General features: G+C 33.5%; 1 protein-coding gene across 1 annotated transcript in view; it reads left to right on the forward strand.

Annotated features, from left to right (window-relative positions):
* The window catches only part of CNTNAP4 (contactin associated protein family member 4), a 214,501-nt gene that overhangs the window by 151,593 nt on the left and 36,302 nt on the right, over positions 1 to 26,606 (forward strand). The window contains exons 10-15 of the mRNA XM_054003153.1: positions 4,610 to 4,781; positions 10,926 to 11,032; positions 13,252 to 13,371; positions 16,178 to 16,375; positions 19,503 to 19,659; positions 22,619 to 22,746. Of these exons, the coding sequence (XP_053859128.1) occupies positions 4,610 to 4,781; positions 10,926 to 11,032; positions 13,252 to 13,371; positions 16,178 to 16,375; positions 19,503 to 19,659; positions 22,619 to 22,746 (882 nt within the window). The remainder of the gene's footprint in view (positions 1 to 4,609; positions 4,782 to 10,925; positions 11,033 to 13,251; positions 13,372 to 16,177; positions 16,376 to 19,502; positions 19,660 to 22,618; positions 22,747 to 26,606) is intronic.

Below are 26,606 nucleotides of genomic sequence, written 5' to 3' on the forward strand. Positions count from 1 at the left end.
TGGTCCTGTAGAAATGGTGCAGTCGTCCAGTGGAAACCCCAGCTGTGTCCTCTTGGAACCTGTGGGAAGGCTGCCTTTCTGTCCAAAAATCCCAGAATATATCCAGGTGGGAATGCTTAGCTGCTCCCCCCTGGGCAGAGCATCTCACAATGGGCTGATGTCATTCTGAGTCATGGGTGGGTCCTTGATCACCTGTTAAACAGAAACGTCTCCTGGAGGGAGTTATCTCTGAGCCATGTGGCAAGACATTGACGGGCCCATTAACAGGAGATAAGGAAAACCGTTCAGAAGACGATGCTACACAGATGGCAATAGAAAACATCCTGCTTCTCAATATCAGACATGGGGATTTACAAAAAGCAGCATATTCAGTTAAGTTGTAGAAGGGTACTTCTATTTGTGTTTTGCAGTGAGGAGAGGGCAAAATAATTCCATACTGGAAGTTCCAACTGCATATCCACCCCTCAGATTCTCTGATCTCAGCCTTATCACTGAAAACTGCAGCTCATGCATCTCATACAAAGTTAGGGAATGCTAGAAGTGGGTTTCTGAGTTTAGAAAATTCTTTTTTAAATTTTTATGTTATATGCCAGTGTCAAAATGCAGACAATACATTTTTACTTTCTTTACAAGTTTATATTAATATTTACCATGTTTATGCTGTTTATTAAAATATGAGTAGCAGCCTTTCAGGGGAGAAGTCCTGGGGACACAGTGATTTGTGTACTTGTTTTAATGAATACAAATTATACAGGAAATCTGTATGTTTAACTAGGAAAATATGTAATAAATATGAGAATATTTTAGTGTTATGTCAGCACAATTTCTAGTCATGCCATCATCAAGGATGTCTAACCTCTCACAGTTCTTGTAATAAAAACTCACTGCAACTGTAAGGGAAAATGAGATCCTTTAATATTGCAATAAGCACATAATATAAATTTAATGATTAAAGGATTTCTTTTTATCTTTAATATCCAGTCTACAATTGTAAGGAAACACAATTTAATGAATGTAAATGGTAGTTGTCTCTTCTCTAACAGAAGACAATTTTTGAAAAAGAGACACCAAGAAAAATATCTGAAACACAATTTTGTAAAATAGCTATGCCAAAAAATTGTAAACTTTTCCTGCTTGCTCTGGCCTTTATTTACTCATTTATTTGTTTGTTTATCTATTTATTTATTTATTTAAGCTCTACTGGAAGTATTTCATTCTCAAATGAGCATCATATTTTTCACCAGAAATGACAGAATTTATGTTGCCAGTCAACTGTAGAATGCTGTAAAGCATGTGGCTAAACCTGTAATTAATTTGTCTAACTGTGTGTGGTGCTGAAAACTTACCGTGCTCTTATTTTTACTTTTGCAAGTCCACATATTTGTTGTTCTTAAAGCAACACACCAAGTAGATAATAAACATTTGCCTTTAGAAACATGATAACAATTTTGAACAGTTTGGTTCCTGAGCAGATTTATACATACTGCAAGTCTATTCACTTGTAAAATTTCAGTTTTAATGCATTTTCTAATCTATATTTCTCAAAAATATATCTATACTATTTATGTTGTTGCACACTTATTTGAATATATTTAATAGTTTCCACTGTTGTTTTGTTTTTCTGTATCATAAGCCTCTCCACTGTCTTTACAGGACTTCAAAAGAACTCATTAGCTCTGTGGAATACAAAAGTTGTCTTAAAACTCATTGCTTCCTAACATCCTAAAACAAGAAGGTCTTCAAATGCTGTGAACCAGAATGCAGTTTTGTTTGACTAAAATCAAAGGATGACCCTTGTGCATCATTGCAGAAACAATAATACCCCTTGGAAGAAAGACAAATAAAGCATTGTAGTGCAGTGTTTAGTTGACATTGGGAAACACTGCTCAATGTACATGTTTTAAATCAAATCAGAATTAAAGCAATTTATTTATTTACTACAAATGTTTACTTATTTGGCAATCAGTGAACAAGGCATTTCAGGACCAGTAAGACAATAGATAAACCACAATATTAAATTCTTACGGAGTGTGTACATCCAGATGGTATGTAGTCTAAGCCTCAGTTTTAAACAAGTCTGATTACATAAAATGTACTGGGATGTGACCACTCAAGCCTTGTACAACTGCAAAGATAGAAATCGTATAACTTCTTGGGGCAGATTGTTCTGATATGGACCACTGTCACAGTAAAAACACTTGTTGCTTGTGTCTTATGCCTTATGATCCAAATTTGTAGGTTTTTAATTTTGTCCTTTACCTCTTGTCCCGTTGCCATATATTGCTGGAAGTACTTCTGCTCCATCTTCTCTGTGCTGTCTTATCAGATAGCTTTATCTTCTCTTCTTAACACTGAGTAGGCCCAGATCTCTCAGCCTCTCCTCATAACTGCATCCAACTTCCAGCCACCTTGGATACCTCCTCTGGCCTCACTCTAGGACATCAATGTCCTTCCTCCCCTGTACTGGGGAGCCCAGAACTACAGCACTCCAGGTATGGCCTCACAAATGCCATGTAGCAGGAAGAACCACTTCGCAAGACTTGCTGACTATGCTCTTGGTAATACATCCAAGAATGGCATTGGCCTTCTGTGCTACAAGAGCACTTCTCCAGATCATAATCCACTTGATAGTCACTAGGATCTCAGGCCTCTCTCTGGATAGTTATCCTCCAGTTCGGATTGTTGTGTGGACTTGCTCCATCTCAGATTAAAAATCTTGATCTTGTTCTTAATGAATTTCATGGCATTCCTGTCCAGGTCCCTTTGAGTTGCAGCCTTGCTCTCCAACATTTTGTCCCTGCCCCTGTTTCAGTATCAGTTGCATGCCTGCTGGAAGTGCATGCTGCCTCATGATCCATGTCATTAATCAAGACATTAAGGTTGTCACTACTGATCTCTAAAGAATCTTCTGCTCAGTGATCATCAGCTGGATTTCACAGCATCAACTGCCTTCTTATCCCACCCATATATTTTGTGGATATGGTGATAGGGACACAATATAAAACTGTCAAGTCTTTGCTAAAGTCATGGTATGCAATGCTCAGTGCTCTCCCTTTATACTGTTCATTACTTCAGCAAAGAAAACAAAGACCTCAGTCAGGCATGATTTAACCTTGAAGCTAAAGTTAGCCAGTTAACTTCTTGTCCCTTGCATGTTTAGGACTGGCTTTAAGAAGTTTTGCTCTATGAATTTTCCAGGCACAGTGATAAGACTAATGGCCCTCTAGTTTATTGAAGATGTGTGTAACTTTTGCCATTATCAAGAAGTTAAGCATATTGCCAAGACCCTTTGAGGATTAAAATGTTAATGAATTCACAATGACAATGGCAATCGTTAAAATGGCATTGACCAGCTCCTGCAGCATGCTCAGTTGCACCTTGTTCCTTTACTGTGTTCCTTTACCATGGATACTACATTCTTTTTTTCATACTCTGCTAGGATATGGGAATCCCAAGGACCAGTTTTACTAGTGAAGAAAAAGACCTTGAAGGAAACAATTCTTCTCTAGACCCTTGTCACTAAATCCCCTGCCCCATGTGATATATGGATAATATCCATAATCTCTTTAGCCTTCCTTTTCTTGCTGTGGTACCTACAGAAAATTTTTTGTTCCACTTCAACTCCTTGGCAAGTTTTATCTCCTCTTCATTTCCTAAGTGCATTCCTAGACACACAGCTTGTGTCTTTGTATTCCCCTCTATGTTGCATGTCCCTGCTACCACATTTTGTGTGCTTTCTTTTTGTATTTGCACTTACTCAGGAGCTCAATGTTGCAGGCCTCATGCCACACTTGATTAACTATTTTGATATTGCTATGGACTTCTCTTTTGCTCTGAAGAGCTTTTTCATTGAAAACTATCCAGCCCTTTTGCTCTCCAAGGCAAATTTTAATGGTATCCTTAAAACAGATCCTGAACAGAAAAATATTGGCTCTTCTGAAGTCAAGGGTTATAATTCTGGAGTTTATTTCTTTCTCTCTGTGGCTCATAAACCACAGCTTCATCTTCATGTTTGCTGCAACCAAGGCTGTCCTTGACCTTTACTTTTTCAACCATTTCTTCCTTGTCCATGAGTAGCAGGTTCAATGGAGCATCTCTCCTAGTTGAGTCATTCATTGACGGTCTGCAACAAGAAGTTTCAGTACTTTACAAAATATTCCTAACAGCTGATAGAGAAAAATCACTGTACTTAATAACTGGGTTGTTTTATTTTTTTCTTATTTGGCTTCAATTGTGACTTAAAACTTGTTCAAATCATGTGCCCTTGTATTGTAATCTAACATTCTGGGACTAAGATCTCACAGTCTACCTGTTCATATCTTGATTCCACTCATTGCTTTGGAACTTTTGTTTAAGATATGCTTTTAACAAATTTTTTTGTGATATTGTGGTTTTGTGATTTTGCATATGCTTTAAAAACAATAAGACTGCAGAGAAGTATTTATTTTCAGTCATACAACCATGGCTTATCAGAAGAGCTTCTGGCTAAAGTCCTCCAATCACAAAGTTTAAAATGTGTGGAGGTTGTAAAGTCCAATTTACTTTTGGAGTATGTAACATTTTTCAATAAAATATTTATTTTCAGCTCCAGTTTTTATTTTTTTTTCAGGCTGTCCTAGCAGTGGAAACATTTCTGAATGTAATACCTCATTTGGTGGTTTTCAAGGGTGCATGCGACATATTTCCATTGGTAACAAAGCAGTGGATATGATCTCTATTCAGCAAAATGGTTTTGGCAATTTCAGTGATCTTCTCATAGATTTATGTGGCATTACAGACAGGTGAGAAAATTATGTTTACTCATTAATTTATTTATGTCTATGTTTTGTTTCTAATAGTGATTTGATTACAGAACAGAACACTTACAAAATGACATGCTGTTTCTTTTGTAAGAATTCAGAAATCCAGAATAAATGCAGAATATGTAGCATATAGCAAATAGACTTCCTTTTACTGCAAATAAAATTAACTTTGATTAGAATTATTTTATGTTTCTGACAAATTTAAATAGCTTGCTTTCTTTTCAAATAAGCTGCAGACATAAATCCCCTACTGCAACCTATAACCCTGTCCACCCTTTAAAATACTATGTTTTTTACAAGTTACTGCTATTTCCTATATTCTACATCTCCAGAAACACAGTAGATAATATCCATCACAGTGAGTGAGCAATTGCCTTTTAGACCATGGTCAGAACTAACTTCATAACTTGAAATTAGCATCTATCTAATAGAATGGCTAGTTGAAGTGTCTCTCCCCAAAAGGAAAGTCCCTCCCCAAAGAGGAAAGACTGTATACATTCCCAGAAATATAAATGCTTGAAGGAAAGACATTGCTGACCTTCAGTGTAGTGAAAGCAGAGGGGATTGCAGAACAACACAAGCTGCTGAGAAGAGAGGGAGCAAACACACAAACCGTCAATGGAAGGAGAAGTTTTATTCTGTAGACTCCAGAGAATGCAGTCACAGACAGTTATGCTCTCTTCAATCCCAAAGTGTTTTACTTGGACACAGGTGAAAGGCTGTACTGAAAGGACACAGCAGGCAGAGGGGAATCATGTGCTTTTGAATAATTCTCCCTCACTTTCTATATTTCTAGTCCTCATAAAGTGTCTTTTGATTTCAAAAAGTCTATCTTTTGAATTACAAGACTTTTCAAAAGTTATGTCTTTCTGGGAAAACACTGTAGGCAGAGATCTGCCTTAACACAATAGCAAGTTTCAGGATCAGTCACACAACTTTACTTCTGTGACCTGCAATCCATTCCTAGAGATGACACAGTGTACAACTATCCATGTTCTTATTTTGGAAACAGTCACTAGTCCTTGTAGATGAAAGATGGAAAAAATACTAGCTATTTACTTAATTCTTCATAAAAGTTTAAGGAGAGAAAAGTTCAAGACGGGGATAAAAGTTCTGCCTACAATGTGATCCTTTCAACTGTGTTTGTAGTGTGTATATTCACTAATGTTTCTACACCTATCATACATTAAAAACATATGCAGTTAATATAAATATAAATATAAATATAAATATAAATATAAATATAAATAAATATATATAAATATATACAATATATATCTATATCTATCTATCTATCTATCTATTTATCTATCTATCTATCTATCTATCTAAAATAACTGTGCTAGTTTATCCCTTACTGAGCTAATCCTGACTTTGCAATAGGAGTTTGGTCTCAGTCAAAACTTCAAAACTTTACTGTATGGCTTACTAGGGACTTACACTTGGGACGACACAAACATTGATGTTTCTTTTTACCTTTCTTTCATACTACTGCCTTTGACTTATTTTCTCACTTTTCAGTCATAACTCTTGCATTCAGCTTCTAAGGCACTGCATCACTACTGTTTTTTGTACTCTGGAATTGAACTTGCTTCTGTTACACTGCTTGTTTCCTTGCTTGTAAGAAGACAAAATCAGGAAGAGAATCAGGTCAAAAAAATCAAATGCGAGAATCTGCATATTCTTTAGTCAAACATATTAAAGGATATCTAAGCAAGATTATGAGTGAAAAATATCACCCAATTGACTCACAATATAAATGATACCAATTTCTGTCTGATTTACCATGAATTTTACATTGTTCGCAGTAACTTTGGACCTCCTAAAATGCTCATCTCAGAGTTGCAGTTTAGAAGCCATTTCCTCCTCCATGAACACAGACATATCTTACCCAATTTTTTAAGGGAAGATGGTACATTTTTTTTTAAGTAGTGATTCCAGCTATTTTCCATTTTGAATGGCCATAAGATGTAAGTTTGTACATGTAGGTTTTAAAAAGATGGTACGTGCATAAATAAACAATAAATTATGTTTAAAGCCACTATGTAAATCTCAGTATATATAAATCCAACATTATTTGGAGTATACAAGTGTCAGAATACTTAACTCTTACTGCTTTCTCACACTTTATTTACTTGAGCTTATATTACTTTCATACTTCATCAAAATTATGTGTGTTTTCTCAAGATCAATGATACAAAAGGAAAAGAACATCTTTATGAGAGATTTTTAGTTGGTTAGTTTTGTTTTCTCTAATATTTGCTAGTGTTAATTTATGTCTCTTCTTCTATCTTGACCATTGTAACTTTCTTGCATTGGCTCTCAATCTAAACAAAGATTTAGTTTTCAGTTCCCTATCATGCTAAGCATATGTTTTCCTAAGAAATTTAATCTACTCATTTTTATATTTCATTACCCTCATTGTACTTTTTTTCAAAATAGACGGCTTTTAAAAATCCTGTCTGGTCTTGTGCTGTCTTGCTTCTGGGACTATTTCTTTACCATTTCCACGCACAGTCTCATTTAATTTAATATCTGCAGCTCATAGTTTGGAACAAACTTCATGTCTCTCTTTATCAAATTAATTCTACATCTCACCATAAATCCCAGGTGATAAAGCACATATATTTGGCAAAATTAAAACTGCTTACTTGTTTTAAACAATATTTAAATAATAGCTTGTATGATTCTGTGCACCATATTGTTTGAGAAAAAATGCTTTCTTTCTACCATGATTTATAAATGTCTTTGAATGCCCTAAGCTGATGAGCATTTTGGGTCCCTGATAGTAAATATCTCCCTACAGGTGAGCGCAAACAAATTCTTTCTTTGTCTTGGAGTCTTTATGCGAGTCTTTACATCTTCAGTTCCAAATCATGAAGCATGGCCCAAATTCCAGAGTTATTGACAGCTTTTGTAATAGAAGTGATTGACACCTAAATGTAGTCTTTTTATATTAGTTTTACACATTTAAAGTGCATGAAAACAAAATTTACTCTTTGCATAGCAAACTGATTTATATGTAATAGTAAATAAACTAAAAACAATTTTATTTAATCCATTATTTACCTCATATCTACGTGTTTAACATATGAAGAGTGTTCTTTATAAGATTTACAGTCTTCATGGTGAGATGTTTAGTTAATAATTAATTTTTCTGAATATAAATTATTAACTTTTTTATTCATTTTGTACAAACAAAAACCATACTATATTCCTATTTTCAGTTTTCTCAGTTTGATAAACTTTCCAATTCCTTATCCTAGTCTTAAATTATGACTGTTTGCAGTTATCAGTCTTTCCATGATCCGTCATTTAGCCATTTCATTACATGATATCTTTATATTGTTTTATTGCTCATGTATCTCTTATACATGCAAACAATTCCCTTCATATATTTCTCCTTAATATTGTTCCTCTCAGCTCCTTTATCAATATATATGGGTTTAATAATTCATAATTAGCTATAAGCCATTCTAAAAAAACACTTTAAAGGACATAGTGTCATTTAAATACCTTACAAGGTTAGCATATTTAGTCTCTAAGGAGAGAGTATCAGATGCGTCTGTCCTAATTATACTGAGCCCTACACAGAAACATACAATTTCCTACCAGGAGCTTTTGCCTTTTTGTCCTGGCAGCAGCATACAAAAAAAGGATTGAATGGGTTTATGTCTTTAAAAAGAAAAAGCCAAAAATAAAAATTATGATCATTGCACAGTTCTGAAATAATTTTTTTCACTTTTTTTTTTAATAAGCTGAAGAATGAAGAAATAATAGGCATCAAAAATGGAGCAGTCATTTGCTTTTTTAAAAGGATATTTTAGCCATAATTTAGAACAAAGATAAAGAAATAGTATACAAAAAATGTGTCTAGTTGAAGATTTGACATACAAAGTTCTTATTTTTCCCTTTCTTTATCAAAACTATATTCATATTCTGGATTCACCTCTCAATATTAATTTAGAGTTATAAATAGGCTGCTGCCTTGGTTTAAAATATTACATAATTTTCAGAAGCCATACACTTAAAAGCATATTATCAAGAAATATGTGGTAAATGTTTAATCAGCTGGTGCTTTTCTGGTTTTAGCAGATGTGGTGATGAATCCAAAAATTAATTTTTATAGATGAAGTATTAGAAATACTGTTTCAAATATGAGTAATATTTTTTTTTAGAAAATGAGCTTGTTCAAAGAAAGGTGTGTTCTAAATCGTGCTTTGGGGTAAGGTCACAGCATATAATGTAATTTACATTTACTTTGATGTAGCTAGTGGCTACTTTCTATTATACATTCTGAAGCAGAGGAAAGAACTTAATGTTAAAATATTTAAATTTAATGGTAAAATTATAAAATGGTAAAACTATACTCTTAACTTGTTTTCACTTTCATTAAGGTTGGTTCAAGCATCATCAATTTCTTTGAAGCTTTTCATCTTGTGAACAATATTAGGGAGATTAATTAGTAGGGACAGGGAGTCAATACAAGTAAAGACTATGTAAAACAAAATTTTTGGATATTGTCTTTATAAAAAAGCCATAAGACATAAAATGTGACTGAAATAAAAGCAGACCAGCTGTCAGTGAATGCACTGAAGGTCTTGAATGGCAGTTTTGCTAGAGATTTGTATTTATAATAACTGATGATTTGTTATACCTATAGAAAGTAAAATAGAGCATTTACCTAAGAAACATTAGTATGCATATTTATGTAATTCTGTCAAACAAAGTATTTAAAATCAAAAAGATTGTAAGCCTGGTGCCTAAATTTTATCGTCAGGCTCCAAAACAGAATTAATTGAGATATATATCATCTGTTGACTAATCTTAGGAATATATTTTTTTGATTGAGAGAATAGATACAAGATTAGCTGTTTCACTGCCAAAAAATGTCACAGATTTCCTTGAAAATAGGTGACATCTATCAGTTTATTTACTTTACCTATACTTCACCTGCTACTTCTTTTTTATATTCTCTTCCGTGAAAACCACTTATCCTTGTTTATAAACATGATAGAAAGATAAAATTCTTTGAGTGACATGAGCAGCGAATGTGCAAAGACCCTGAATTATTTATAGGGCAGATGTGTGAAATACTGGACTTTCTGCAATCCTAATTTAATATTCTCCTAACAATTCTTGGATGACTTAAAAGGTATTTTAACATCCTATTAGTGTTCATGGGCATGTTGTTTTTGTTAGTTCTTTTTTTCCTGTGGCTAATGTCAACAGTAATGTCATTTTACACTTTCTGACCTGTATCATATACATAAACTCAGTGCAGTTAGAATGTTAACTAATTTCTAAGGTGAAAAGCTAGTTAATAATTTGTTAAAAGCCAGTTAATAATTGGTTGAAGTGTGCCAATCTATTTCAATATATTTTCAGCTGCATTTATAAAAAACAGATAATTTTTTTTCATGTCACAATTATTTTATACCTTAGTATAGTGTTGCAGTCTTAAACACTAAGTTACAAGTAAATTCTTTTTTTCAGTCAACCACTGTATACTTAGAAGAAAGTAATCAAAACTCTTCAGGATCTTAGTCATATTACCAGAATGGAAGCTGGCTTTACAAGTAGTTAGTTATGTTGGAACCAACATACTGAAGTTTTTCTAGGATAGAAAGTAAACAGGATTTTGGAATAAGGAATAGATGTCAGGTGCTGTGGTCAGATTTATTTGTTAGGTGATTTTTTTATTATTATTTTTACAAGAACAGAAAGAAATCTGCTGTAGTGGTGCTTTGTTTTGATACATGTTGTTGAAGCAATCCCAGTCATTGTAAAAGTTGCCATTGAATTATCAACACAGGAACCTTTCATTGGTTTATTAGGCTGTATTGAATTACGACCAGTTGAATGCTAATAACAATTCTGCATCTTACACCATATTTCTGTTCTCACAAGCTTGTTATATAATTAAGATATTTTTTATATGCAAAAGAAATACCAGGGAAGAAATTATCTTAATTTTCTTTTACTTACATTGGCATTCTTACCAATGACATTTATGACTTCCTTCACATTATCCTTCTTTTGCAGGATTTTGCTTTTCTTGCTAAGTACAATAGTAAGTGAGGAGAAAAAAAGAGTGAAAATACACATTGTTTTTTGTTTTAGGTGTTTGCCTAATTACTGTGAACATGGTGGTGAGTGCTCACAGTCCTGGAACAGTTTCCACTGTAACTGTGACAATACTGGTTACAAGGGAGCTACTTGTCACTATCGTAAGTCTAAGATGCTTTCTGATTTCTGACTATGCTTTTACTTCTGATTGAATTTCTTCACCACAAAACAAAACAAAACAAAACAAAAAGACAAAACCAAAGTAAAAAATATTTGAACTTATCATTCATAAAATGTTTTCAGTCATAAAAATACTCATAATTTGGTTTGATGAAAGGCCTTGGCAACTCAAAATATATAAGGAAAAAAAATTGAAAGTTTAAGTGTTTTTCTTTTACATTTTTTGTATTTTATATAAGGTAGTAATATCCTGTCTCATCCATATATCTCCACTTTCTGAATCAGTGTATCATTTACAAATATGGTAAATTCATCTGTATTCATCAAAACAACTAATATTTATTATTTCTGGGTCAATGGAACTACATGCATGTCCAAAGGTAATCCTGTGCTAAACCTCAAACACATGTTTATGTAGTTTGCTGGATCAGGAAGTAGATTACAAGAAAATAAAATAAATACATTTTGAAAGCCTAATTGAATGTAACTTAGGTAGTTTCACAGAAAATGCTTTACTTTACAGAACTACTTTCAGCATGTTTTGGGAAGATAAAATAAGTACGTTGGCTTTCATTACATCCTATAAGTAAAAATTCATAGACATTTACTGTTTGTTTTTTTTTTTATTTTTCACTACTAAGATTGCCCTAATCATCATATAAGCAATTCTATACTTATATATTGTCTATATAAAATCTATACAATCCTTTTTGGCAGTTTTTACAAAAAAAATGTATGTCTACCCAAATGGGATTTTTTGAGAAATCACTGATTTTAGAAGACTGCCTATTTAAATCTTGCTCGTACAAAGTCAGCAACAGTCATAAATAACAGAATTAACAAAAACTGTGCAAAATAGAAAATATGCCAATAGTAGAGATGATTTTGAATACCATGTTGTACCCCATCAAAGTCTGATGAGCCCAGAGTGAAGATGAAGGTGATTTGATTCATTGCAATTTGAAAAGTCACAAATTGAATCATGTGGTGGTGTCTATGAGGACAGAGGGAGGCTAGGGTTTCCTGATGATTAGGACTTAATGAGAAATGTAATAATATGTGTTACCATTTTTTTTAATTGTCAAAAATAATAATGAATAACTGAACTTTTGTCATTTCTAAATTTAGCTAAAAGTATTTACTGTAAGGAAGCATAAAATTGCATTTGAAAATTGCAAAAATTGTTATGGATATTTCATAGAGTAAGTAAAAGGAATGGTTTGTCTCTTTTTATTGTTGTTGTCATATAATGTCAGTAACCATCAGGCAAAAAAATAGAAAGATAACACTATTTTAAAAAATAACTTATTAAAAAAAGTATAGCACTCATAGCTACTTTTTATGATTAATCTAATAGCTCATTCTTTTTGGCAGAATTTTTTAAAGTTTTGATAAATGGTATAGTGCAGTGTAATTTTGAAATGAACAATAAAAACATGACTACTCAAAAGAAATATAATAGTTAAAGGAGAATTTAGATTAATGTGTCTAGCTGTAACATTATCATCATGTCTTCTGAGATCCAGTTATAGAGTTGGACTCATACATCTTTTTTTTCTCAGATATTTGATATATAAGAGGTATCACAGATTTTTTTTAGACATAGACTGATATAAAGTATACATGACAGGGAACCAAGGAGCTGTCATTTTGTCTTTGCTAATTTATTTCTTTTACTGAAATCTCTGACAAGTCACTTGCTTTTCCATTTAAAATGTGAAGAAACTAGGAAGTGTGAAAGCCAAAAAATGCTTACCCTTCTGCTTTACATTGCAACAAGAGCAGCTTGCAAGCAAAAATCTGATTTGGTTGAGGTAGTTAATGGGGGTTTCCTCAAAATCAGATTACCATTGTCTAAGTAATACCCTTGGCATTCTAGCATTTTTCAGCAATTTTTCAACCATTTACTTGCACATATTTCATGGTTTTATCCCAGAGGTTTTGGGCTGTAAACACAGAATAAAATGCTTAAAAATGCACCTTGTGATCTCCACGATAAATAAAACCAAATATGCTTAACAATTTCTAATAAAGGCATAGTTTTGAGTGCATGATTTTTTTTCTCATTCTTTTGCAGAGATAGCACACACTCACCTTCTTTTCCCAATGTCAAGGGTCATGCACATTTCTTTTTTTAAATTCCCTGAATAAAATGTAAAATCATGTCATTACATTTGTGATGGAATATGTTCTTTTACAGCCATCTATGAGCAATCATGTGAAGCCTATAAGCACAGAGGGAACACTTCAGGCTTTTACAATATTGATTCAGATGGAAGTGGCCCCTTGGGACCATTTCTTGTATACTGCAATATGACAGGTGAGGTGATAAACTTCCTTAACTTACAGCTGTGACTGTGTGCATGCTCATTATATTGAAACACGAGTTATCAAATAAGAAGTCTCTGCAGTTTGTGAATTCTATGTAAACATGAACAACAAAATGAAGGTGACTCATTAGCTCAGGATATTGGGCAAATAATTAGGCATAAAAATTAGAATTAAACAGGATTCAGGCTGTGAAGCTAACACAGCATTCCTGTTATGCTTTGCATAAATGGGGCATGTGTTCCATAGGGAGACAATGTCATTCTAGTTAATTTTTGGGGAGCAGTTTTGATTTCACTGAAGTTGCAGCCTTTTGAGGATACTTAAGAAAATGAGAAATGTTTTATGAGAAATTTTCTGACTTTCCCCAATAGCCTCCTGAAAAAAATTAATTTAGATCTGGCCTTTGTTGGGAGGAATATTGATATTAAACTTCATCTTTCAAATTGCAAGATGATCTTTTGGAGAACACAAATGCAACCAGTGGGACCCTTGCAGCCTCGCTTTTGGACACCCTCTTTCCCCTCTGCTACCTGTTTTTTTAATCTGATCATGTATATAACTAGAAGTTTCAGCTGTCAGAATCACTTTTTGGACTGCTTTTAACAAAGCAGTTGATGTTATCTCTGTATGGAATATGGTATATTGGTATATGTCCTTTCAACTAAGCTTAAATTTAAATGGCTTTTTGGAATTTATTATTACTGGATTTATGGCTGTCTCTTTCACAGTTTACTTAGCTCATTTTATTTGAAATGCTTTCCAGCCAAAATGACTGGAACATTTTATTGTTTTGTTTGACAAAAATATATTTTTACACAGTTATAACTGTTTAAAAGAATACATTAATAAGCTAGATTTGAACTGGCTAGGGCTAGATATGCTCTAAGTGTTGAGAACTTGACTTAGAAACCTTATAATAAAATTTTGATGTTGACTTGAGCAATTTACCTAGTCTCACCATGTCAGCTCCTGACTTTGACTTTTAAACTGAACTGTGCTTCATGACTGGCACAGGCTTTTAAAAATAAATATTCTAGTGTCCTGTGAGACTAAAAGAGACCAAAGAATCACGGCAGAAAGATGACAATTTTTCTAAGTGGGTATAACTCTCCAAGGTACAGTGTAGTGTCTGATTTATCCTTGTGTATCCATGAACAGCTGTTCCTGTTTTCCTCAGTCACTCCTTATTCACCACATTAAGCAAACATCATTGATCAGTTCTTCATCTCAAGATGCATTCTGACAGGATGAATCTTCTATATTTGTTTTGTTCCCAGTTTCCTCATGACTGGTATTCCCTTTTCCCACCAGAGGCAGGGAAGGCAGATGCCCACATTTCTTACTGCACTGCCTTGTCTTTGACATTCAGGGGGCTCTATTTTCAGGCAGCTGGGAAGGACGTGCCATTTCCTGATTTTATTCTCGGAGATCAATTTCAGAATCAAAAGCCTAGAGTTCACACTGTCAATTAAAATGCTACAAACTTTGCAGTTATCTGGTTTTCTTTTTTGTGTAATTTTGGGAGTGTGACAATGAGTTGAATATCCAAATTGTTTGTCTTCATTTTTATGTTCAGTGTAATGTTTAAATGTATTTGTGTCTGTATGTATACCTGTCTAGCAAAAAAACTCCACAACCACAGAAAACAGCACCCAAAACAAATAAAGGAACCAAAATTTAAATCTGTATTTCTAGCTAACTGGTTTTTGACAGTCTAATTACATCCTTAATAAAATTTTATAATTAGAGAAAAAATATTTAATTTAGTTTTTCTGATTTACTTATCTCTAAGTGACCACTGTTCTTTCCTTTTTATGGAATTTTTATGTGATCTGCCATGTGTGGTCTATAGGCAGCTGATGAAATAAAATACAGGTCTAGTTAGAATACTACTATTAGAATGTCTGAAATATTATATCAATACTAAAATTTAGAAAAAAAATAATATTTCTCATTTGTTTTCAAATTACGCTGGCCATAAATATGCAAAAATACAATGGCCATGAATCTGAACTTGACTATCCCAGATGGGCTTTTACTGGAAGTCTTCTCACCCCTACCTTGAAAGGGGTTTTGGTCAGGAGAGAGAGTTACAGGTTTTGAAAGTGCAAGTTGAAACAGAATAAGCTCATTTTTTTCCTATTCACATTTCCTATTCCTATTTGATCTTGGCAAAAATACAAAACAGAAGAATTATATGAGCCTTCACCATGCCTACTATTTAATTTTAGGTGGCAGTAATAATTCACCTTTATGTAATCTTAGTTTTATAGTAAACACAGTATGCACAAGATACTTCTGTTTCTTTGTATAATAGAAATGGCCTGTAGGCCATTTTCTCTTACAGAATAAATTAATTCAAACTATAAAGATGTATGTAATGTAGGTAGATTCTAGGATAGAATTAATAGTGCTTTACGCATTATTTAAGCCTGGGGAAAGTAACAGTAGTGCTTTTTTCATTCTAATATTTCATTGCAATTTACCACATAAACAATATTTTATTTCTGATACAAATATTTGGATGCCATCACATATTCTTTCCTTATTGAATAATCCCAACAATCTGAATATCTGCTACACTCATGGCACAATGATCTACCTATGAACAGAAACAATTAATAATTGTTTTCATTTCTGCTCAATGATTTATGTCTGTTTCATGGGCTCCAAAGGGCTTTCTGTGATTAAAGAAGTTATCTTGAAGTTTGGATGGTTTCATCATACATGCTCTTTCCCTTACTAACTTATGCAACGCTCTGATTCTTTATTACTTTTCACATGTGTTTTGAAAGATGCAACATGGACAATTATACAGCATAACAGCACCAACCTAACCAGAGTTAAAAGTGCTAATCGAGAGAACCCACACACTGTGTTTTTCAAGTATTCTGCCAGCCTAGACCAGCTTCAGGCTACAATAAATCTTGCAGATCACTGTGAACAGGAGCTGGCTTACTACTGCAAAAAGTCAAGGCTTTTAGATAAGTCAGGTAAGTAAAGCAGACAAACCTTACTATGTTGCATCATGCCTTTTATTTTACTGTCTATTAAAGTTATTTATTTCCAACAAGGCTGTAGCGTTTTGCTACTATGGAGTTTGAACTACTCCAGATATTGAGTTCTCAGATTCTATAAGTTGCCAAGAGATATCTGAACTAGGAAAATGCAAATGTCAATTTATAAAGATTTTCTTTCAGAGAATTAAATTCACAAGTTAATTTCTCTCATAAGACTTTTAAATTAACAGAGATTGTTATTAAGATTCCCTCTTGTTTGGTCTTCCAAGAAGTTTCTAATTTTAAAGAAGGAATTAAAATATTACTGGGGAAATATTTTCTTAAAAGAGCACAAATTAGTGTAGATACCATGAGAAGTTAATGTGTGTGCTTAATGTGCATGTTGTGAGTTCTTGACAAAATATATCAATAACATTGAATTTCCACTATTCAGTATAAACATTCTTATAAAGCTCAGTAGTTAAAATGTAGATTATTGACAAAATTATAATTGCCTTAAGAAATAAAGAAAGGTCTGATCTACTAAAGAAAAGTGAAGTTATGTAGTCTATTTAAATTTTAACTCTTACTGACACAGAGCTGGTGTTAAAGGACTTTACTCTGAACATCTAAGCACTCCAAATAATGTGGAGGTAAAATCCTCTTCTTTTTTTTTTTTTTTTTTTTTTTTTTTTTTTTTTTTTTTTTTTTTTTTTTTTAAAAACTAAGTGAATTTTTGTTGCTTGTGCACCAGAAACTCTTAAGATGCTCAAAATTGATTCCTTGGCATTCTTTCCTACTAAGCAGAGAGAATGCCTCTGCGTGAAGCCCTCTCTAGTTCTGTGTCTAAGCTCTTTCTTTATACATTCTTTCTCCCTAATTATGACATGGACATCTCTGGGCTTCTTAGGCTGGTGTTTGCTCTTGAAAGAATATCTGTTTGAAAACACCTCCACAGCAAAAAAAGTGAACCTGCTGCTTAAGGTGTCCCAATGAACCTTCGTTTTTCTGTAGGCTCCAGATTAAAACTATGTTTAGATAGTCAAAAACCTGGTTTGCCTCAAGCAGAAAGTTTAAAGACTTTTTTTTTTTTTTTGTCCAGGGAGATTGCATGTAAATGTACTAAAATGATTCACTATCTACATTGTTATGCGGTTTATATTACATATAGCTGCATATTTATAATATGCACATAAATGTGCTAAAATAAATGTTTTAAAAGTGTGCAATCACTTGTTAGCTTTGAATGCTAAGAATAAATAGGTGTGAAAGAGACTTATATGAGACTTCTACAAATTTTCTAAAATTATTCTTTTTTTAAACTCTGTTTAATCATTCTCATTTCTGCTGTTTATAATCTTCACTAGGTATGCCTGAGAAATAGAAATTTTGATGATGGTTACATAATATATTTTTTGGAACATACAGTCCACCTAGTATTTCTTAACTGACTGTATTTTAGGAATGCATTGTATTCAATCAGCCTGGATAGCATTTGCAAATGATCTCTTAAAGATGTCATTGGTTAATACATTTACGTGATCATTATGAAGAAATCTCTAACCATTTTAATTAATGGCTTTATTTTGCGTAGGAGTACTTTCTGCCAAGGCAGTGAAAAAAATCTGGGCTAATCAGTATGAACTTGCAGCATTTCACTAAATACTCTCTCCTCACTATTTGTATGAACAAATAACTGAGACCAGCTTTTAAATATACCCTAATGTCCCTAGGGAAACATTGGGAATGCTAATTCATGACTACAATATAAACCTAAGGCATGCTGTTAAAGCAGCAGAAATATTCTGCTTTTTACAGTCTTAGTAGCTAGAAGCTTTTTAAAGTGTTGGCTGATAAATTATTTATACACGGTCTCTGGATTTTCTTCCTCCTGTGATGGTTTGCAAACACAAACACTGATATTGGACATTGATGCTATTATGCAAGCTTGACTTTTCGAAAAACTGCTCACACTGTTTTTTGGCCTGCTGGGCTGACAGTTGTGTGGTAATGAATGCAGTCAATATGTTCGCGATCTGAAAGATTGTCAGTGTAACAGAGGTCTTATCTAACAGTGAGGTTTAATAAGCAGTGGCGCTTGTAAGCAAAGTTGAGAGTAGAATAAATTCCAGCTTCTTCATGGGGGATGGGTGCTGAAAATGGAGCTCCAGCCAAAGCAAAAAAAAAATGCATCTGTAAGAAATTCTATAGTTTAACAGTACTTGATTGCTTCTCATGCCTTGACTTTCATGCATCCATCACCCTTCTTCCATCTCATTTGAGATAGTTTATCTTTATGCTTCATATCATTTAGCTATCATGGGTTCTGTAGATATTTCTTCTGTTGCTATGCTTGCTTGGCAATATCTTTAAGCTTATTCTGCAGTACTGTAACATTCAAGAAACTAAGTTTTATCATTTTGCTACAAACAATGCTGACTGGATGCACCACAGAGAGATGTAATAGTCCTGGGCAACCTCACTGCTGCTCATCAGATATATCAACTTTATTATGGGATCATCATAAACATGATTTCTGTTGTCTCTGAGTACATAAATTCTGAATCTGCTGTCCATGACCTAACAGCTGTCTTTGGGCATTTCTGATTAACACCGCTACTCAGCTACTTAAAGCTCATCACAGATATGGATAGTAATACTCTTGGTAGTGGGATGAGGCCATTTCTGTGACTTCCCCCATTCTATTTCTGTGGTTCCAACATCTGAAATTGATCTTTACTGGGGAATATAAACTATCCTGATTTTTAGGATGATTATATCTACACTTTCATGGACCATTTTCAAATGAATTATATAAATTGACTGCTTAAGATAAATTATTCTAATATCATGGCTGGCTGAACTAGGTACTGTGAGTTCTCTTTTCTACTAACGGAAGAAAAAAGTGGTGACAATCACTTTTTAATACATGATAACAAAGTATTAAAATTAATAATTACTTATCAAGTAAAGCTGGAAATTCATTTTTTCCTGGTCATTTATAGGTTTTAGATTTGAGCAGGGTTTTTTATCTTTTTAAACTTTTTGAAAATTATTTGGATGGGAAAGCTGAGAGAAGTAGGAGACAAGACTGGGCATTGATTTTCTCTAACCTTTTTAGATGGGATGCCACTGAGCTGGTGGATTGGAAGAACCAATGAAACTCATACTTACTGGGGAGGTTCCTTGCCTGCTGTACAAAAATGTGCTTGTGGACTGGAGGGAAGCTGCATTGGTTCCCAACATTACTGCAACTGTGATGCGGACAGGGATGAATGGTGACTTTTTACTGTTCATTTTTCACAATACTTTTTTGTTAAAAGTAAATAAAGAAAATATACAGGCCTTAGTGCTTTTATAATACCAAGGCAGTTGGAAATCAAGTTGCCGTAGTGTCATCTGATCTTTTGCTATAGAACATAATTTTTCACAAAGTTATTGCTATATATCTTAAGTATTATTGCTAATTCTTTCACTCTTAATTTTGGGGAAGATTTAATTTTACAGATGCTTTCTAGTCTTTAGTATATTGCATGTTATAGATTGAGACAATAGTTCTTTAGCACAACTTCAGTTAGTTTTAGACTACTGAACAAAATTAAAGTTAAAATAAAATGGTCTGTGAAAAAAGTTAATTTTTAGCATAATTTATAACTACACTTTAAGGTTTAGACTTTTTACATCCTTTTTTTTTTTCATCTACAACATAGATAAAGAAATTAATACTCTTGTTTTCAATGAAGCAAAGCATTCATATGGAGTCCTATTCAAAGAGAATAAATGGATTTCTAGAATGTACATCTTCCAATTGTGCCTAAAATTCTTTGGTGTCATTTATGATAACTTTCAAATAAATAATATAATGAATGAATTCTTGTTATAGTGTCAGATCTGAACCTGACTTTTCATTTAGTAGGATCAGGTACAACTTTCTCAACAATAGCTCCAGTGCAGCCCAGGATTTGATAAAGCAGAGGGACTTTTCAAATGAAAGCTCTTCTGTTAAAGAAATTTTATGATCTTAAAATTATGAAGTCCATTTAACTTAAATAAATCAAGTTCAGTGAGTACATTAATATATGCATTTAAAAAATCAAGCAATACATCATTTTTTTCTTCTGAAGGTCCACCCTTCCTTTGAAGGAGCAACTAGTGAGTTGAGTTGGAAAATGCTTGTTTCCTCAACATGAGCAGGGAATTTAGCAGACACAGAAATGAAATTACAAGAAAAGAATTGATCGAAGAACAATTCTTCACAAGCTTCAAAGATTTCTGGAGAAAAGAATTTCCTATTGCAGAAAAATGCACAGGGTGATATCTGCAACATTTATTCCAATAAAGAGATTAAAGAAACATATATAACACTAAGAATTTCCCTATTATTATGCTGTATGAAAATAAAAACAATATTAATTTCTAACATGAAAATAAAGTGTTAAAAGATGAATGCATTTTGAGAAAAAAATTAGCACCATTGCTCAGACATGTAAAATATTCTTGCTCAGTTTTGTCATGCATTCAATCCCTGCTCACATATATAGGTAAATTTTTAAAGGTAATATATTTGTAAATACAGTAGATGAGAGGATTATGTGCATGTCTTCACATGGCCATCCACCTGCATTAAGTTGCTTAGATGTTTATGAGTGTATTAATTGCAAGTATAATGACTCTGGGTTTATATTTCTGTTTGTATCCACTTTTGACATTTTAGAGATTCTTCCCAGTGACTCCAGTGTTATAGCAGTTATGTGTACACTAATTTTGGTACTTGAGATTAATGTTGTATTTGGTTTCCTAGAGACTACTGTTTTGGATCAGTTGGCTAGTTACTGTTCACTGGGTGGACAAAATAGGTAGAAGCTATGCTTGTTTGAGATGCATTTTGAGCACGGAGAACTAGTTACACACCATGGTTTTGAAACACTGGTTTTGACAGTTTACATTTATAGTGAAATCTATATTATTTCATGCATTGGACATAGATTTAACTCTCAACTCCTTATTTGACTAATCAAAAACTTTAAGTCTCTAGAACGCTAGAACAGAATGATTTTTTTTTAATCTGGTCCTAGAAATTTAAAAATTGAAAATCCTCTCCACAGAAGATAATTTCTATTCAGTTTCCTTTTGTTTATAACATCATTTTACTGAAGCAAACACTTCTGGTGTTTTGAGGGATTTTCTTTCAGTTCTAAATTAGAAACCTGCAGTATCTCACCTCATGAAAAATAAACATTTAAAAAAAAACATGTTTTGCATTCCTCAGTTAAGCAAAATAGTTTGCTAAAAAATGTCCATTTGTTTGCACTGCGCTCCAAAACAGATAAACAGAAATTGTTTATTTCAGAAGAAGGATGATGATGATGATAGGAAAGGGAGGGGGAGGGGAGAAAAAAGTCACTAATTTTATTAAACATGAGGAGTTTCTGCTGTTTATTCTGAACTATTTGCTTTGCCCTTAAAGGGAAGATTAAATAATGAATGGACTGAATGGACAGATTGAATTTTCCATAATGGTCCTGAGTAACTGAACATTTCCATGGATTTAGAGAAAGGAATTTTAGGGCCAAAACCGGTGCTTCTGAAATTTAAAAATTCAGTTCTGGCACTAAGTCAACAAAAATTTTAAACAAAGAAGTAGGTCTAATATTACAAGTACTAGATGTGTGCTCAGAGTGCAAATATTGCATATTTTCTTTTCTGCAAGTGTCATATTTGTAGCATATACTGTTTTTCCTGTAGTCAGCATGACTTTATACTTTTCTATTTGGTTTATTTTGTCAAGGTGGGAAAAACTTAGACTTACTTGAAAGTTTTATTAAGCCATTAAATATTCCATATTGATGACAGAGTCAATTACAGATACACTATGTCCTTAGGAACATAAAATTCATTTGCAAATTTGACTTGAGCAAATTCATTGCCTTAGGCAGCCAGTTAGGTGCCCATTTATTCAAGAGGACTTTTCTCACACTTGTTTTATGGTCACAACCATAAACTACCCATTTCCAGTGAAATTCTTTTAGTCCTGTCAAATGAGCCCAATATCAACTCCAAAGCATATGTATCTATTTTCAGTTTTTTGTATCACACATATACAAACATATACATACATATTTAGGCAGCCTTTTTCTTTTTTAAGTTTCTTTCCTTTTCCTCAGGAATGTGTCAATGATAATGAAATATTTATTAGAAACACTTAGGAGAGCTATGGCTTTCATTTTACCTTTTCAGGACAAATGATACTGGCTTCCTCTCCTACAAGGACCATCTACCAGTAACTGAAATTGTGATCACAGATACTGACAGACCAAACTCGGAGGCTGCTTACAAACTGGGGCCTTTGCTTTGCCGTGGTGATAGTAAGTAACTACTGAAGAGTTTTGCTAAACAGTGATGAATTTTTTCTGCAATAACTTCTAAATATTTGTTACAAACCTAAGATAGACTTCTATAAATATCTCATCCAGTTCTTTTTGGACTTAGGAAAAAACTCGCCATCATCCAGTGCCATCCACAGAAATAGTGAACATTTCCTTTTCATGATAAGCATCAATAGTGAAAACAGAAAGTTTTATGATAGTTTTCAAACAGATATTTTGGTTTACCCAACTGGAATGAAATTATGAATAAATCATTGCATGAAGGGGAGTTTGTAGCTGGTTACCATGTCTTGGGGACATACCATTCACTAGCTATGTATACATCCATCACAAAACATTACACATATTATCTCCTCTGAATTTTTATGCATCTAGGAAAACTATACTGTGGGAGAGTAATTCAATGTATGCAATATCTACATGCAAATTTTCAACTACATGTAGGAATTTAAATTTTACAAATTTAACAGCAATTCTAGATTTACATTCTAAATACATATATGTGACATCCAGAATAATATGTTTGTGCAAAATGACACCTTATTGAAGATTTGTGATGGTACTTCTGTTTTAATAATTTCCCTATTCAATGGAAAAGAGAATGTGTTTGGCTTGTGTTCAATAGTAAAGTATTACACAAAATTCTATGTCTGCAGCTGTTTGTAATAAAAATTTACGAATTAGAAGAAATGCTATAAACAAGCCCAAAGAACTCAACTGAAGAGTTGGATGGGCCATATTTGATATACAGTTGAGTAAGTTATTACAGTATTCAGTTAGGTTAATTTCCTTAAATCATGTTACCTTATGAGTTTTCATTAACTTATCTGTTATCTATAATAATTATTATATTTAATATATAATAGATACAGTATTTAGAAATATTTTCATTCTTTATGTGATTTTCCTCCTTCATTATATGATGTCATGTTTGGTTTTCAAATGTCTTCAGTTTATATGAGTAAGAGAAATATCAGTAAAGTACTGATTTATACTTTTAAGCCCACTCAGAAAAGCACATAGATAAAAACATATAAATTAGTATGTATTTATTTTTGTGTCATCTCTGTCTTGTCAGGGTAATTATGCCTGGAAGATTTGTTAACAGATGTGTGCTTCAGCACTGCATTCTAATTTTCTTATGAAAATTCATAAGACTTAAAAATCCTATCGCTTTGCTAGTCTGACAGTTGATTTTGAACTGATCATTTGTCCTACATATCATGGGGCTATGATATAGTATTAAGGTATAATTCAGAGTGATATGACCTACAGAGGTCTCCTGCTTACAGCAGAATTAGCCATGAGTTGAGATCACTGGTCTCTCAGTGCTTTGTCAAATTGGTGTTTGAAGCACCCAAGGATGGAGCCTGCTTCTCTGGGCAGCTTCTACCGCTGCTTGGCTGTCCTCAGTGAGAATTTCTTTTTACTTTTATTAAGCCTGAAATTCTGTGCTTTCACCACAACCACTGTCTTTGATACTCAGCCCTTACACCAATGCAAAGACCCTGTATCTGTCTCTTTGATGATTTCCCCTTAGGTTTTGGAGTCTGCTGTCAGGTTCCCCAGAAAACCTTTTCCTTCCCCAGGCTGAAGCAGCCCTTTTCCTCCTGCCTGAAGAGCAGGACAAGTGCTCCAGATCTGAACATTCTGGTGGTCTCCACAATATTTGCTCCTGTTTATTAATGTTTTCCTTTGCTAGGGGAAGGAAATTGGAAGCCCAATGCAGATGTTCTCTTGCAAATGTCAAATAGAGGGGGTTAACCACCTCCCTTAATTGACTGGCCATGCTCACTCAACCTGTGATGCAGCAGACCTCCATTGTGGCCACAGACAATGAAGCCAGTGATTAAGACAGCAATGAAACAGAAACACTTAGAGCTTGTGTAGTTCTAATTACTGGGGGGAAGAATTTCAATTCCACTACTCACCAAGTTCCCAAATATTACTAATTACATAACCTGACCTCAGATATGACAGGTCTTAAAACATGGAAGTCAATGAGCTTCCTTGGAGTAATCTCTAAAACATACAGACAGTTTTGATACCTATTGACCTCTCTGACTTCATTTGATGTTTGCTTAGTCTGGGTGATTGAATTGCTGCAATATTTCACACTGATGATGAATGATCACAGTATTTCTAGACAAGCTGTGACAGAGAATTGTAAGATATCATGAGAACAAGCACAAGAACTCAGTCTGAGTGTCAGAGAAATATTCAGGTAATGTCATACAACATTATAGTATTTGACTTCAAAAAGAAGCAATTTTGAACTGAAACAAATTCAGTGAAAAGATTGCAGACTATAACAGTTCATGGTCATAATATAGCAAAAATCTTGAAATAAGAACATTGATTGTTAAATAATGCAATTTTTCTCAGTCATTTACATCTTAAAGGCAGTATGAGAAGACATGTATTTAAAGAGGTAAGAACTAAAATTTGAGAAAACAAAACAATTTCTGAAGGAAAATAATTATGTCATAGATTTTGACATAAACACAAAGTGTTAAGAAAACAACAAATCCTATGAGTGTATACAATCAAATATCTAAATACAAATTATTATATAATTTGTGGCATTATATATATATAATATTTTATAATGTATAATATATGATATATTACCCATATTATGAAATTATCATATAAATATTTTATAGCATAGTATGTAATGAAGTCCAGAGAAGGGCAGTAAGGCTGATGAAGGGCCTTGAGGGCGAGTCCCATGAAGAGAGGATGAGGAAGCTGGGCATGTTTAGCCTGGAGAAAAGGAGGCTTAGGGGAGACCTTATCACTCTCTGCAACCACCTGAAAGGAGGGTGTAGCCAGGTGGGGATTGGCCTCTTCTCCCAGACAGCCAGTGACAGGGAAAGAGGACACAGTATCAAGCTGCACCAGGGGACATTCAGGTTGTACAGAAAGGGTTGTTAAGCACTGGAGTGAGTTGCTCAGGGAGGCTGTGGGGTCATCATCCCTGCAGGTGTTTAAGGAAAGACTGGATGAGACACTCAGTGCTATGGTCTAGTTGACAAGGTGGTGACCAGTAAAAATTTTGACTTGATGATTTCAGAAGTCTTGTGCAATGTACTTGATTGTGTGATATATCCTACATAGGAAATTATATATATACATATGTTTATATGTATATGCATATATATATATATATATATATATATAAAATGTAGACTGTATTGAAATATATTAATATATTTCCTCATATATATTATGTGTTATAATAAATACTGAGTACACAACTCAGTAGATTTTTTTCCAATGGTCATTGTGTGTCAGCAGTGAATTTTGTAATGAACATTTTCTTTAATATTCAGTTTTACAGTTAACAAAAAGAGCTATGACTTGCAGTAATTTCTGAGTTCTACATATTAATTTTCACACTCGACAAAACTGATGAAGATTACACTCTTGCCAGGCCAATGCTTCTAGCAATTTGAAGCTGCAGAAGGAAAGAAGACCATTATTAAGACTTTTTTCCTAATCTGAGGTTGCTGACACCCATGAGGGTCTAATTAAATGCACTTTTAATGCACTTTTAATGACGTTTACCTTTGGATAGGTGAAGAATACAAAAAAGCTCTAGTGGCAAATACCCATTTTTCAGAAGTGCTTCAGAAGTATTCTTTCAAACAAAAAAGAACAGTTATTCTTGGATTCACAGTGTGATTTGAATACTCTTCAAAGAGATCATTGCTATTTTTGCTTCTGCCGCTCTCCAGAACTAAATGATAAAATTGTATTTCACAGGAGATATCCTTTATTAAATAGGTTTCTGTTCTATCTGACAAACATAAGTTTTTCAGAATAACTGACTAGCA

Source organism: Vidua macroura, chromosome Z, assembly GCF_024509145.1.
Source record: "Vidua macroura isolate BioBank_ID:100142 chromosome Z, ASM2450914v1, whole genome shotgun sequence".
Classification (NCBI taxonomy): domain Eukaryota; kingdom Metazoa; phylum Chordata; class Aves; order Passeriformes; family Viduidae; genus Vidua; species Vidua macroura.